Source organism: Manacus vitellinus, unplaced genomic scaffold (assembly GCF_001715985.3).
Source record: "Manacus vitellinus isolate BGI_N305 unplaced genomic scaffold, ASM171598v3 scaffold_29_pilon, whole genome shotgun sequence".
Taxonomy (NCBI): Eukaryota; Metazoa; Chordata; class Aves; order Passeriformes; family Pipridae; genus Manacus; species Manacus vitellinus.
The window spans coordinates 5,916,625-5,930,978 of NW_021940207.1; the positions used below are offsets into that span (position 1 = coordinate 5,916,625).

Sequence of the window (14,354 nt, forward strand, 5' to 3'; positions counted from 1 at the left end):
AGTTTGCAGAACTTAATTATTTTCCTGTAAAAACTAAAACATATAAAAACTAAACAAACCAGAGTTACAGTAAAATACTTCCAAGTTTTATATCTGAAGTCATTGCTTTGAAGTCACAGCATTAAATTCTTAATTTACTTTTTCTCATGTTGAATGTAAACCATTTGCCAACTTGGAGCATGAGTGATTTAATATCATATAGGCATATAATAAACTTGGCATTTTAATGGAGTTAGAAGGCCAATGTTAGCTAAGGCTGGTACTTCCATATGCAAGTTGCTGACTCAGGATCTGGAATCCTGTGATATATGTGGCTAAGCTGAATGGTTTCTGTTGTGTCTGTTGTATGTAACAAACTGAATGCAAGCAAGTCTCCTTTTTTTGTTATGCATTTATGGAGGTTAGGGATAAAGTCTGTGAAGGGTACTTTGCATATAATTACTTACTCTGTGGTTACATTTTTTTTTTCTTTCGTTACTCTTAGCTGCAGAAAAAAAATGTTGTGTGAAAATAATCGTATATTGTGGTCATTACTGTAGCCTAATTAAATTTCAGTTCCTTGAGATGACTGTTAACAGTATTTTGATTTGACCTCTGTCCTACATGACATTATTGATTACATGTGCTCCTTAAAATTATGCTTTGACTTGGCTCTCTAAAGTCTTTACCTTCATTTGCTCTTCTGTTATAAGCTTTAACTTTTTTCCAAAGGTCACAGCATTTCATAGGGGCAAAGCTCAGCTGTAAGGGGAAAGACCTCTCAAATAAGCACATTTTAGATAATTTTCCCCTAGAAACCAGAGGCAGACAAAACAGCTCAAAAGGCAATGGTTAGTAGTCCTTAATTCAGTCCTTAGGGTGCTTGTTTAGAACCAATGTGGTTTTTGGTGTTTTCAAGATACAGAAAAAAGGTATCATTTTCAAGACATTTGATCACAGTGCCCAGATGTTGCCCCTACTGCTCAAAGACAGACATGGGAAAGAGGGAAGCATCCTAGGAAATGCAAATGGAGGAGTGATCTTATTATAATCTGAAGAATTAGGGTTATTTTGTACTCTCCTTTCTTCCATGATGCCTAAATATTGGAGTTTCAGAACCTACTTAGGTAAACATATAGTTACTTCATAGTTGTGAGGCAATTCCAGAGGTGGCAGCAGTCTTGCTTTGCTCCTCTCTTCTGGTTGTTGCAGTGAGGAGCACTCTGTTCTCATTTGATCCTGAGTTGGCAGAACATTACACCAGGAGATGTGGTGGCCTTCTAACCAGACAGAAGCAGAGCAGCCTCTGGGAATCACTGAACAGATCTCCAACTTCTGCTAAGCATGTGCAGAATAGCTGCAGTGTCCCCTGCCAGCAGGTTCCCTGGAGACGTTAACATGGCCCTGTATCTTATCAGAGGCCGGTTGTCATTTAGAGCACATTCATTTCTGCCTAAATCTCAGTCACATCGTGTGGGCTGTCTGTGTCTAACTAGTTCAAGCCTGTGCTGGTGTCACCAGTGCCTGGTGGCAGCATGACTCCTGTGCTCCCTCTGAGCTCTGTAGAGGTCCTGGTGCTCTGTGACGCACGAAGTTGGGGCACAGTGTGCTTGAAATGAGTCTGTGTGGTCATGTCTTCAATTTCCCCTACCTCTGAACGTATGCAAGTCACAATATATCACAGTAGATTTGCTAACTTTCTGGTGGAATGCAAATTAATTGGTTTTGCGTGATTATCATGTTTTTAATTCCATGTAGATAATTTTAGAAATTAACACAAACAAGTGTGCTTTGATGTGAAAGACACCAGTTAAATGTTCAAGTTCTTTTTTTTTGTTGTTTTCTCTTGAGTTTTGGGGCAGCTGCATGAAACTAATGAATTAAAACCAGAAGAATGTGTAGGACGGCCTGTGTCAAAGTGCAGATAAGGTGGTTTCTGCTTTGTGTCATGGCAGAAAGTACTTTAGAAAGCTGCATCTTCTCAGAGAGGGAAGTAATCCTCGAGGGAGAACATACATCACTTGTAAATATCCTGTGATGGAGTGATGGTTTACTTAACTTAAGAATCCCAGATGACCAAAGCCTGTCTGCTGTGATTTCTTAGTTATTGATGAAGAGCTAGGCACTGATGTCCAGGTCCTAAAACGGATCCTTACAAAGTTCAGCACATTTGTCACTGACTAAACGAAACCTATCACTTAAAGTTGACATTGAAAAACAGTGATAAACTGCTACATGAATAATGACATATTTAATGCCTGTTAATCTTACCCTAGGCCCATGTCTCTTTTACTTGAGGGTCATTCTGGTGTTGTCTGCTGAATATATTTTTTTCCCTAAAATTTCCTTAATGATGCAAGGATCAAAACATCTAATTGGATGCTATTTTCTCTTTAGTACTGGTTGCTTATGGGGGTACTTATTGGTCAAAATTTAAGTAAGTACTTACCATGGAGAGATTTACTGTTTATGTAAATAGAGGCTTTTAAATGGACCAGTATAACATTCACATTTCTGAAAGCTGGAGAAGTCAGTGTAGTGTATGTATGTTGTACATTGTTAATTGTTACTGTAGTGGACCCCACTTCTAATTTTGAAGTTTATATAAAAAGAGAAGGAAATATTTTCAGCTAGAAATGATAACTAAAAAAAGAAAAATAGATCCATCTGTTTTTCTTCAGGGTATGATGACTTAAGTTTCTGACTGTCAAAAATTGTTTATTTTTATGATCTAAAAATTAATCTCATCACCATTTTATTTTCTGCCATATTCTATAATTCACATAAATAGTCCTGATAGCATATTATTATCTATCTAATTACTAAGTATGCTTTCTTTTGGTGGAGAAACAGCATATATCAGTTATTTTTTATGTTAAAGTCTCTTTACAGTTTTATAGCCTTAAGATTACAGTAGCCTTTACATAAGTAGTTTACCTTTATAGCTGTATATGTCCTTTTTGCATAAGAAAAAATTAATATTTTGTAATATCACTGAATGAATCATTGGGTGATATTTCTGACTTGTCTTTATACTTTTTACTATTTCTACCCAAAGTAATGAATATCATCATGTTCTGATTCATTCTAGCTTAAACAATTTTGATTTGGAAATTCAATCTTTCTGTATCTTTAAGTCTGATTCCAGATATGAGTCTGCTGTATAAGGTTGCCTTGTCATTCTGCTACTAAGCTCCTTCTAGCTGTCCAGTAAGCAGCACAGCTAAATTCTGTTGAAAGATTGAGTTATTAGAACATTTTTAATTAAAAAATCCAAGGTAGAGACAGAGAACTGAAAGGTGTCCAACTCTTACCTTGCTATTGCAGACACTGTGACTCTCATAAAGTTGCAACTTAATACAGAGTAAGGATCATTGGTACCTTAGGCTGACCTTAATGATGGTGTAGAAATGTATATTGTTCATGATCTGACATCATGGTTTGGTACTATTTGGTTTCCTTTTCGTAGAAAAGTGGGGCTGATGTGTAATAACCCATAGAAACATGTCTTGTATAAAGTCAGTAGTCTACATAGTTATCAGTTTTGCTTCAGTTCTCAAAGGCCCTGTATCTCAATTCTCAAAGGCTCTGTCAGAGACAGAAGGATTTTGTGTTTGCCAGCCTGAGGAGCCCTGGGGACTGCTGCAAGAAACACAGTCAGCTTCTGTTCTGTTCCACTGGGGGAGGTGGGAAACTTGTGGCCAAAAACATTTTGTTAATCTGCAGAGGTCTTACTTGTGAATCTGAAGCAGCTGTAGATCAAGACATTGATTCGTAATCTACGATTTCATCAGCACAATACACAAGTCCCATTTCTGGAACTAAAAATCATCATTAATAATGCTAAAATAACATTCCAATTCTCAGTACCTTGTAAAAATAGCTGAGATGTTTTCAGACAAGCTCTCTTCTGCTGCTGCCTGGTTCTCTTTAGTCTAAAATAAAGGTAATACTGTTTTTATACAGGCAGCTTTGCTCAGGTATGCTATACAGGGATTAATAATTGATGTGATATTAATACTTGCAACAAAAGTGACTTCAGTGATAGCAGTTGTGACTCAGGGGTTTTTTCTGTCTAAACTGGCTTCTTAATTTTATTATGTTTCTACAGCAGGCTAACTATATAATCCGGAGGCAATCTTTTCCTGTTTCGGAGGTGAATTTACCTACAACAGGGAAAAGGCAAATACATCTTTGTAGGAAACAGGCTCCTTGATGTTTTTTCCTGTTAAGGCCGTGCAAAAGGAGATGTTCAACCAGGTCACCAGCAGGCAGTTGTTGATGAACTCATATCCATGAAATTGATATGTTGGCTGACCCTTGGAGATTTTAATAGTGATATTAAAATAATTCATTTAGCACCTTGTCTTATTCTAGGGTTTAAAATAAATATTTTTGAGAGGACACTGAAATATTATCTTTGTCTATGTAATAATGAAAGCATCTCACGTGTTGCACTTGGATAGTTAGAGCATCTCCTTGTCCTTCTCAGTATCTTTCTGCAGCTGATAACTGGCATACAGGTATCATAGATTGCCCAAATTAAAATACCTTTTGTCTCGGGATGGCAAAGAGATTTAGGGCAAGTAAAAAAGTCACGAGTCTGGTGGATATAATGGTAGGATGGCTTTCTATGAATGAAAGAGGAGGTCTGGTTTATAAATGTATTTATAGGAAGAACACAATTAAACTGAAGTCAGAATTTTTAAAAAGAACTCAAACTGGATGCAAATTCAAATCTGGATTGCAACACATAAGAAACATTTTGTAACAATACTGCAATGTAGCTACTACAATGTAGCATCAGTTAACACCTTCATTCACTATAACTAGTGGTAACTGTAGAGCATGCTGGCTATTTTCTGCAAGCTTGCATTTTAAAGGCTATATATTCTTAATGATTCATGGATTTACTTCATGAACTATTATAAATTCCATTTAAACTTTTCAAGGTTCTGTGGTGCTTTTATTACACTAATGAGCTAATTGTTTAAGAATCATTCACATGATTCATTCTCCTGCCCGGCCTTTTTTAAAAAAAACTTTTAGCTGCTGAAACTCTCTTGATGAACAATATTTATAGCAGTTTGACAACAGGATGAGGAACGACATTTGTCTTTGTAACAGCTTAAAGAAAAGGCCTTTCCAGCACCCAGCCATGCAGTTACAATCTTGACCTCTTTCTTATGCTGGGAACATACATACAGCAGACAAGCAGCACCTCCCATGTGTTTTCTTGACCCTTTGACTGTCCATTCACTTCCCATCTGTTTTGCAGCCTTAAAGGAACAGAGGGGGCCCTCTACTTATAAATCTGTCTTTGCAGATGACAAATGATGTTCTGTCTCTTTAAGGGCAGCCTGGGTGGTTTTGCCTTTTTTTTTACCCCCCCCCCTTAAAATTTTAGCTTTCCCCTTGGTCTTATCCAGATGGAAGTATGGTATGTGAACAAGAGGAAACTGGCAAAAAATGTGATGGGTACTTTCAAAGGATTTTCTAAAATTGAGCAGGACATGACCTTGCAATGATCAGTGAATTATGGTAGTGTTTGCATGAGACATGAGTAAGCATGTTGATACATGTCTTGTGACTGTGGGTGGAAAGTCTGCTTTCTGTGGCATTATTTGGAGTGGCTGTGAGAATGCTGCCTCATACTATTTCCACAAGAAGTAAAGCTTTCTCATTACTCTTGGAAAATCGAGGAATAAGAGGTGTTTCCTCCATCTCTTCTCCATCTGACTGTTCATAGGGATTGTATAGAACTATGAGGCTTGTGTCTTAGGTAGCCCTAAGCAAAAAATCAACTTTCAATAGAAAACTTTGGATTGACATCTCTAGTTCTTAATGGTGTGCTTCTGGGCATTCTGATGAATTCTGACTGACTGGGCTTTCCTTTTTATTAGAGGAAAGATGATGCATTCACAGCGTTAAATTCAACATTTCTGCCTCTACGGTTAATTAACCATAACACAGAAGTGGCACAGCAAGCAGTGAGAATGTTTGTAGGCAAGGAAGGGATTAAGAAAGGAAGGAAGATTAAAAAAAAAAAAAAAGGAAGGGAGAGAACTGAAGTCTAAATACAATCAAGAGCCAAAGGAGTAACAAGCATGAGCTTTCAAATATCAAAGTCGTGTAAACATTTGTTGGAGGTAGACATCACTTCAGTGTAGAACAGGAAGATTTATAATAAGGTATTCAACACTTTTTTTTTGGTGGTTGTTTAATGCTGTAAGTTTCATCAAAGTATAAAATAACGACGAATCTGTGTCCAGAAAGATTTTACAGGTTTTTTTGATGCTGCAACTGAAATTTGATGTCATATGGGCAAATTTGTAAATGGGAATGAAAAGCTTTTTAATTTGCCCAGAGCACTTGTGCAGTTTTCTACCTGTTCTGGTGTAGACAGACATGAACATCTTTAAAAATCTGTACTAGAGCTATTGATTTTATACAGGTAAATATGCATTTGAATGTCTCAAACTTCATTTATCTTCAGAACCATAAGCAACAGGTTTTGTGGGCAAAGGCTACATCTTTTATTAAACCAATTAATGCAGTTGGAAAGTATCCAGAAAACTTTTTCTGGCTACTTTAAGTATATCTGCAATAAATCAGTAATGTACTTAGCTTTTGTGTTTAATATTATTTTGAGATTATTTGGCCTTACCTCAGGAGATGCACTTAAAAACTTGCTTCACTTTAGCACTGTTCATAAGCTCAGGCATGTAAGGCAGCAACCAGAAAACAAGCACTCCTTCTAAGACTGAATATTTCAGGGGTTCCGCTTTTGACCAGCTTATGATATTAGGAAAACCAAACTTTATCTGTGCCTGTGTCTTTATATGTTCACAGTGTATCCAAATCCTCATTACAGATCAATTAGTCTGGTTTTGAGCCTTTTAGATTTAAGATCACAGGATTAATGGAAAGAAAATGAGCGGGTAGCAATAACGTTTCATATGGAGATCAGGAGAGACTGAACATGAATGAGGATCTCAAGACATCTGAATAAAGAATTTCCTCATTCTGTCAGTGAAGTTTTATGGGATATAGAGGGAGGATTACGGGAATATTCATGACCAGATCAAGAGGCATAGTGAGTTGATGTATGAACAGCTTATCTTTTAGGTAAACATGGGGTAAATGGGAAATAGAATAGCCATTCATGGCCCCTAGGCCTGTGAATTTTACTGTTCTAAGATGGAAACAAGGGTTTAGTTACAGTTATTCCTCATTGACTTAATTTGATTTTTGATCAGTGTTTAACAGATGCTGGAAGAATTGCATATTTGTAACTTCAGATCTGCATTAGCACTACTAAAGTGCACATCATCTTTCTAGAATCCAGTGTAAGCAATACTGTATATTTAAATTTCTGCACTACTGTGTAATAAGAGTGTAGTGCTTTAATAGCCTTCTGTGACATGGAAGCATTGTGTAACAGTGCTGGGGTAGTTCAACCTGTTACAAAAGTAATTTGCTAGCAAGCTGAATGCTTTTAATCTGTGGGTTACTTGTGCATGGAAAAACACAGTATCACAAAACCTAGAAAGTGCAACAGGTCACTTTTTGTCTATCCCTTAATTTACTTGTGCAATAATTATTCTTATCTGAAACCCAAAGGATTTTCTGGGTTTGCCATGTTGACAAACCTTCCTCAAAACAGAATGTACTGTAATTTACAAGTGTAAGTCAGTATTTTGATCTAAGTGTCAGTCAAAACCCTGCAAATATGGGTACAGAGCTTGTGCATTTCACAAAGCCGAAAACTTTCTTAAAGATGGGTAATATCTCTCTTAGTTTTAAGAATTAGTTGTTGTTCTACATGCAACATCACATGGTGCTGGTGAAACTGTAGGTAATTATCCCAGAATTGCAGACCCTGCACTTGGACTCATTAGAAAAGTTCTGTCTGAGCACTTATATTTACGAGTTTATTAAGATTAGTGTTGTGTAAATGCATAACTCTGCCATTAGCCTATTTAAAAAGTAAACCAATTCATCAGACTGCTGCTCTGTGCTGCAGAATGGATTTGTGGGGAAAGTATTATAGGTTGGCTGAGGTCTGCTGCTGCAAAGGGCTTTACTGCAGCTAAAAATACAGGGCATAGGATGAATAATTGCAGCTATTTGGCAGTCATTGTAACTGTTCTTTTTAAGAATAGCCAGCATGTTATTTCAAAGTATTAAATTACCTCAAGACCTCGTAATTATTACAGTTAAGTAATCATTTCAATTCAGTCCAAGTATAAAAACTAATAAAGTGCTCATAATATGAAGTCAATTTTAGTATGTCTGTTCTCTGAGCAAACACAGCTGATTCAGTATATTCTGGTGGAGTATGTATTTGCTATCCTGTTATTTTAATATACCATAATCAGAAAATTAAAATAGATTTGTTGGCACAAACCTTTTTTTAAGGGTGAAATAATAATTACAGGTTTTTGCTGATGCTATTAATTTTCAGGACTGGAATATTTCATTAACAAGAGGTTGAAGAAGAAAAATATTTGCATTTAATACTGCTAAATCTGCCTGCTTTCACTGAGTCTAATGGCTTGATCAATACAAAGAACACACTTGGGAAAGCATGTAGCAACTGGGGGGGGAAAAGCGTCACAGAAAGCTACTGAAAGCACAACATGAAGACATCTGACTTGTGAGATCTGATCTCAGGTTTTATCACTGGCACCTGCTGTTCATTTTGGAGACCAAGGTTCAGGATTAGTAATTTCCAAAACTAGAATCATTATAGAATGGTTGGGGTCGGAAGGGACCATAAATATCATCTCGTTCCAACCCCCCTGCCATGGGCAAACACACCTTCCACTAGACTAGGTTGCTCAAAGCCTCGTCTGTCCAGGTGTGGTGAACAAATATGTTAATTCTGTCCAAAATAATATGACATTATTTCAAAGCTAACTTTGTAAACATTCATAGAGCAACAGTATTGGAAGAGAGGTAAGTATTTGTCTAAATAAATGCCATAGAAATAACACTTTCATTACACGAGTTTTATATACTGAGATGCAAACAAGGCATATTCTTTTTTTCATTTAAAAAGGTAGTAATTGGAACAGTTTGAATGTGCTTAATGAGGAGAAGTGACAATGGATCTACCTTTTTTTTTTTCATTGACAGCTTTCATAGATTCTGCTGAACTGAATCCGAATTTTTTTTTTAACCTGGTAAAAATCAGCTACTGTTGTTTCTTAACTTCCAAGGTACAGCTTTTGCCCTCACACTGACTGTAATCTTCATTTAATATCAAAGTACTTTAAAAAGAATCAGTACTTTAAAAAGAAATCCAAGAAGGTTCTTAGGTGTTTTGTTTAGGGCCTAGAGTGTGATTCAGCTTCACTGTACTTCTGTGTTTGCAGATAAGCACCACTGGGGAAGGGCACACTGAAGTGTTGAAAGTCTCAGTGACTTGCCCTTCGTCACCTAAGAATTACAAGATAAAGATAGAACTTTGAGGTTACTTCATCCTCATTTGGGCTATTTTCCATATTTTTGAAATGCTAACTAAAATTCTTTATTTCTGTTAGAAAAGGACTGCAGGTGTTTGTTGAGTTGTTGTTATTGTTATTATTACTCTAAAATGCGTTTTATGTCTGTTTGTGGAGTTGTCATTTTGTTCAATTAAACTTTTGGTTCCCATACCTACATTAAAATGTTCTACATTAAAAAGATAACTTTTTTTCACTCTCATTCTTATGTATCCCATTTAAAGCAGATTGTTTTTATTTTTCTTTCTGTTTTGCTGTTACTTCAGCTCAGCAAAGCAAGTTTAAAACATATGGAATTGCTAAAGAGAAGAAAACATTAATAAAAGTTTTTTTAAAAAAACTCAAACCCTGTATCTCAAAGAAGGAAACATACGGCTTTAATCCAATAGTATTTTTAGCTTGGAAAAAAATATTTGTCTGTGTTTATGCTCATCTAACTTATTTTTGCCTCTCCTACTGCTCTCTCCCTGTTCCTTCATATTTCTGAAGTGTGTGTTTTTCATGGCTATAATCACACACAGAAGGAGCTTCAAATGAGGATGTGGTGAGAGAGAAGCAGGAAATCTCACAGGCTTTGGACTCCAGCTATGTTCTAAATCTTGCTTCATAACCAGTTTAATAAATCAAATAGGTTATATGATGACAAGTGTTGTATGGAATAGAGAAAAGAGTGGAAAAATGCCTAAGCCCCTGGATTTTGCCCCATCAATGTTGCCTTTTCATTCTTAGTAACTATTTGTAGTTGTGGTCAAATCGTGTTTTTGCAGAGAAATAAACTCCCAGCTTTAGTTTTTATATAAAATGAGATTCCACCCACATCATCTGGTTACTACTGAAATGCAAGGAAATAAAGTGCAAGTTTTAAACATTCTTAGCATTGTGCATTCCCTTTCGAGGAGATGTCTTGAATACTGATGTGTGGTTCCCTAAAATTCTCCGTGGTGGAAGGGCACCAGCTTTCAACTCTCTTTAGTCATTAGTGGTATTTATTACACTTGCTGTGGAGAGTAAGGATATTTGGTTGAAGAAGAAAGGGGTTAGTGGGCGCTGTTTAAAAACTAACAACTCCCGGCATGTAGCAGGTGTACAGTAGTTCTTCTGTGCATGATCTGATGGAAATTTCAGGTTTTTGAAATACAATGTTTCTAGTACTGGATTCATTCAGTAAATTTTTGAATTATTAAGTTAGCATGATAATCATAAAATATGTTTGTAGGAGTTCTTCAAATGGGACAGGGTTTCATTTTTCTGATATAGAAAAATGTTGTAAATCTTCGTAATAAGAAAATGCATAGAGTAATATTGATGACAGCATTAATTCTTGCTCATGTTTGCATGTTTGGTTTTTGTGTGTTTGGTTTTTTTTTTGTACCTGTCCCCAGGTACTTAATAGTAATAGGTATTTGAATGGTGATCTTTTTAATTCCTCCAGAAAAAGTTCGGGAAATCCAGGAGAAACTTGAAGCCTTCATAGAAGCCCTCCATCAAGAAAAATAGGTTGTTCAAGCAGGTAATTATGTTTAGATCATAAAAACATTGCTACAGTTATCTCATTCTTCTGTATAAAATTATTATCCATCTCTTTTAAATGCACATTTTCATAAAGACTTTGTGTAAATTCCAGTGTGTTTTATTCCATTGCCTGGCTGGTGCTGTTTCTTACTTTTAAACTGCAGAACTATACTTTAAGCTTTTACACTACAAGCAGATATGAAACTTAGAAATACAATTACTGGCTAGTTATTTAGATATTGTGAAACACTGTTGATTATTCTCAGTTCATTATTTTTATCTGTCTTAAGGGAACACTTTCTATGAAGGCATTTTGGTTCTTTGGTTTTGCTTAAAGACACTGTATATTGTTAGCAAAACTATGTGCATGCAGGTAATTTCCAAATTTCTTCTATATTAGTTCTCAAAACCATAAGCCCAAGTGCTGTCATGCATTTGTACATATTTTAAAATAATCACCTTTCTCTTTCAACAGAACTTTACACAAGAATACAGCCTTCTCCAGGATCTCTTGTGCAGCCTCTCCTTGCACAAAGACTGAATTGAAATGGCTTTTGTGTCCCATTCTCTTTCCTGTCTTTTGGGGAGCATCCTAAAACATTGGAGGAGAAAGAAAATAATGTCTCATGGGGTTGAGAAGTTCAGATAAAATCCACCTGCCCATTTAATTTTTGAGGCTACATGCACAGAAGAATCTGACTTGTGTGTCAATGACATAGCTTGGGAGCTTGCTGAAGTTGTACATTTAAGGTGTTTTTTTCCTGAAAGGGAAAAAAGCTTTTATTTTTGGTATCTGTCGTGTATGGTAGAGCTGGATCAGATTCATGAGATGATTTTATCTGTTGTCATTTTCTTGCCTGCAAATGATCCTGGGAGTTTGACATAACATTTTAGTATTTGTACGTACATTAAAATGCCCTTCTAAATAATGCCATTTGTATTTGTTATGCTCTGTGTTGAAGCATTTGCTGATCACTGTGGTACAGGTTTAAAAGCATGGTTTTGAGATCTTTAGAGGAAGTTGTGGATTTTGTTAAACTCCTAAACTATTGAGAGATGTCATCCAAACAATTCTTGTAATGCTTTCAAGTGAAAGTACAGACTGCTATTCAGTGACATCTTAAAAGGTTTAGGCTCAGGAAATAATGTCAACAACTGCTCCTTCTACCTGTTTTTTCCTAATATATGTTGTTACTCTTGAATCACAGCCAATTACATTTCATTTCTGGGATTGCACAGACTCAGATTTCCTTCTTAACTCCTCCCTTCACCATAGGTACAGAGTAACCTGATCGAGTATGTGTGAAATGTAGAAAGATAGAATGTACAATTCCAACTTTTCTGACTTCCTAACTTAAAAAAAGGAAAAGTGTCATTAATTTCATTTTTTTTAATAGCTACTCTAAGACCAAAATCACTTCTATAAGAATGTTATGCACAAGGTCCTCCCACACCCACTTGATGTCTATCATTCAGCGTAGTAAAATTAGTAAGGAATCTTTCTTCCACTGCCTTTCAGTTTTGCCATAGAAATATCACTTCTGGCAAATGTAAGCATGATATAAGCTCTCTAACATAGGTGCCTGGTGGTTAATCACCATTGTATTTTTCTGCCCACAGTTTGCCACAAATGATCTGGATACACCTCTGAATACTTGTGTGGAGGAAGGTGCTAGTCCTGAAACAGTTTGTTTTGCAGTTGTCTGATAATGTACTGAAAAACTGACCTAGATTTATTTTTTCCTTTTGAAAAGGCAATTGATTTTGATGTGTGGAAATGAAAAGAAAGGAATCTGAATATTTTCCAAAAAATATGATTTTGGTTTATTACTCTCAGAGGAAATAGAAAGTTTGGTAAGATGTTCCCCAAATATTTGGACATCCATGTGGACAAAAAGCTAACATAGAGGTATTCGTAAAATGATGTTGAAAGGTTAAATATTTCAGGGTGGTCTAACTGAATGTTTTGAGATTCTTTTTTTGAAATTTATTCCTGAAAATGAGTGTTTGAGAACAGAAGAATGGAAAAAATTGGCATGTCATCATCATTCTCTGAAGATAACTTCAGAAATGTAAGTTTGCACAATTTTGAAGGCAGACACCTTAGTGTATATCAAATGAAAGAAGTCTGTACTTTGTAAAAAAAAAACAAGCAAAACAAAGAAAAATCTTTTGCATTTACCTAGAGATCACTGTTTAAAACTTCTGTGTAATATAAATGTTGCAAAATTTTGCATCCAGTGGCCCCGTGTTCATCTCTTCTAGTGTGTTCCTAAGGTTTTAGTTCTGACTTCCCTGTGCTGCTCATCTAAGACTTAGCATGATGTATTCCATGGAAACTAGATATTTATTGAATAAAAATGTAACTGAAGGAATAATAAAATGTGGGGTTTGAACATGGTGCTGTTGCACCTAATTGAGAAGTCACTTTGACCTCCTTTTTCTCATTTGTTAAATCATGAACAAGTACACTGCTAATGACAGCAAAATGTCTGATTCAGAAGTGCTGTGTCGGCACCAAATTAGGGGTAACTGTACCAGGTGTTCTCTTTTGCTGTATAAATTAATGTACCATCGACGTAATACATTTAGAGAAAGATGTCATGAGAAATCAAGACATTGAAAGCTCCTCTCTGGAAGTCTAAATAATGAACTGATATCCGGCATATAAATGAAGACTGTTACGGGGTGTTAGTTTCAGGTGCATTTAAAATAAACATGCTGACTGGGGCAATGGGTTTGAGAGTTAAAGAGCAGTCAGCTTACCAACCCATGAATTCATGTTTCATAAAGGACTATCTCTTCCAGACTGCTGGAAAATAGTAGATTGCACAACAAAAGCCTCTTTAGATCTAGATATTAATATAGAAATCATAACTGGAGACCATTTTCACTTCCATTTCAAGCAACTGCCTTCTTTTTGCCAGCCTCATGAAATAAGTATTAAGGTAACAGTATGCCCACTATATTTAGGAACATTTGAAGCAGTATTTTGCCTCATGTCCACAAGCCAATTGCCTGTGGCTTTTGATGTTTAGAGATGGAACATTCATTGCACCCTTCCTTACAATGCATCTGTTCTGGTTCATGTGAAAATCAACATCCTTTTTTGTGTTGCTGCCTGACAGGATGCTACAATACTATTAGCATTTGCAAAGAGTTTGCTCCATCTAATAGTTCAACCCCCAGATCACAGGCTGCTCAGTTTGTGTTTCTCTATTATGTGAAAGACACAAAGAAGCTGAAGGCTGGCAAAGGCCTGTCAAATCTTGTAATGTAGCGAGCGACCCCAGAGCTTCATTCTGCTTTATATCATCCCTTGTTCCCCATCCCACCCCTTTCCTTGAATGGGCT

At 36.2% G+C, this 14,354-nt stretch overlaps 1 protein-coding gene across 8 annotated transcripts in view; it reads left to right on the plus strand.

The window, feature by feature from the left end:
- OPA1 (OPA1 mitochondrial dynamin like GTPase) overlaps nucleotides 1-13,427 on the plus strand; it is a 52,614-nt gene extending 39,187 nt beyond the window's left edge. For 4 of the 8 annotated variants that reach the window (XM_029960766.1, XM_029960769.1, XM_029960767.1 and 1 more), the window contains 2 exons: nucleotides 10,921-10,998; nucleotides 11,476-13,427. In XM_029960766.1, the coding sequence (XP_029816626.1) occupies nucleotides 10,921-10,985 (65 nt within the window). In that variant the 3' untranslated portion in view covers nucleotides 10,986-10,998; nucleotides 11,476-13,427. Of the gene's footprint in view, nucleotides 1-9,120; nucleotides 9,254-10,920; nucleotides 10,999-11,475 lie in introns of those variants that run through there. The other 4 variants (XM_029960765.1, XM_029960768.1, XM_029960770.1 and 1 more) reach the window with 1 other exon arrangement.
- The last annotated feature ends 927 nt before the right edge of the window (nucleotides 13,428-14,354 follow it).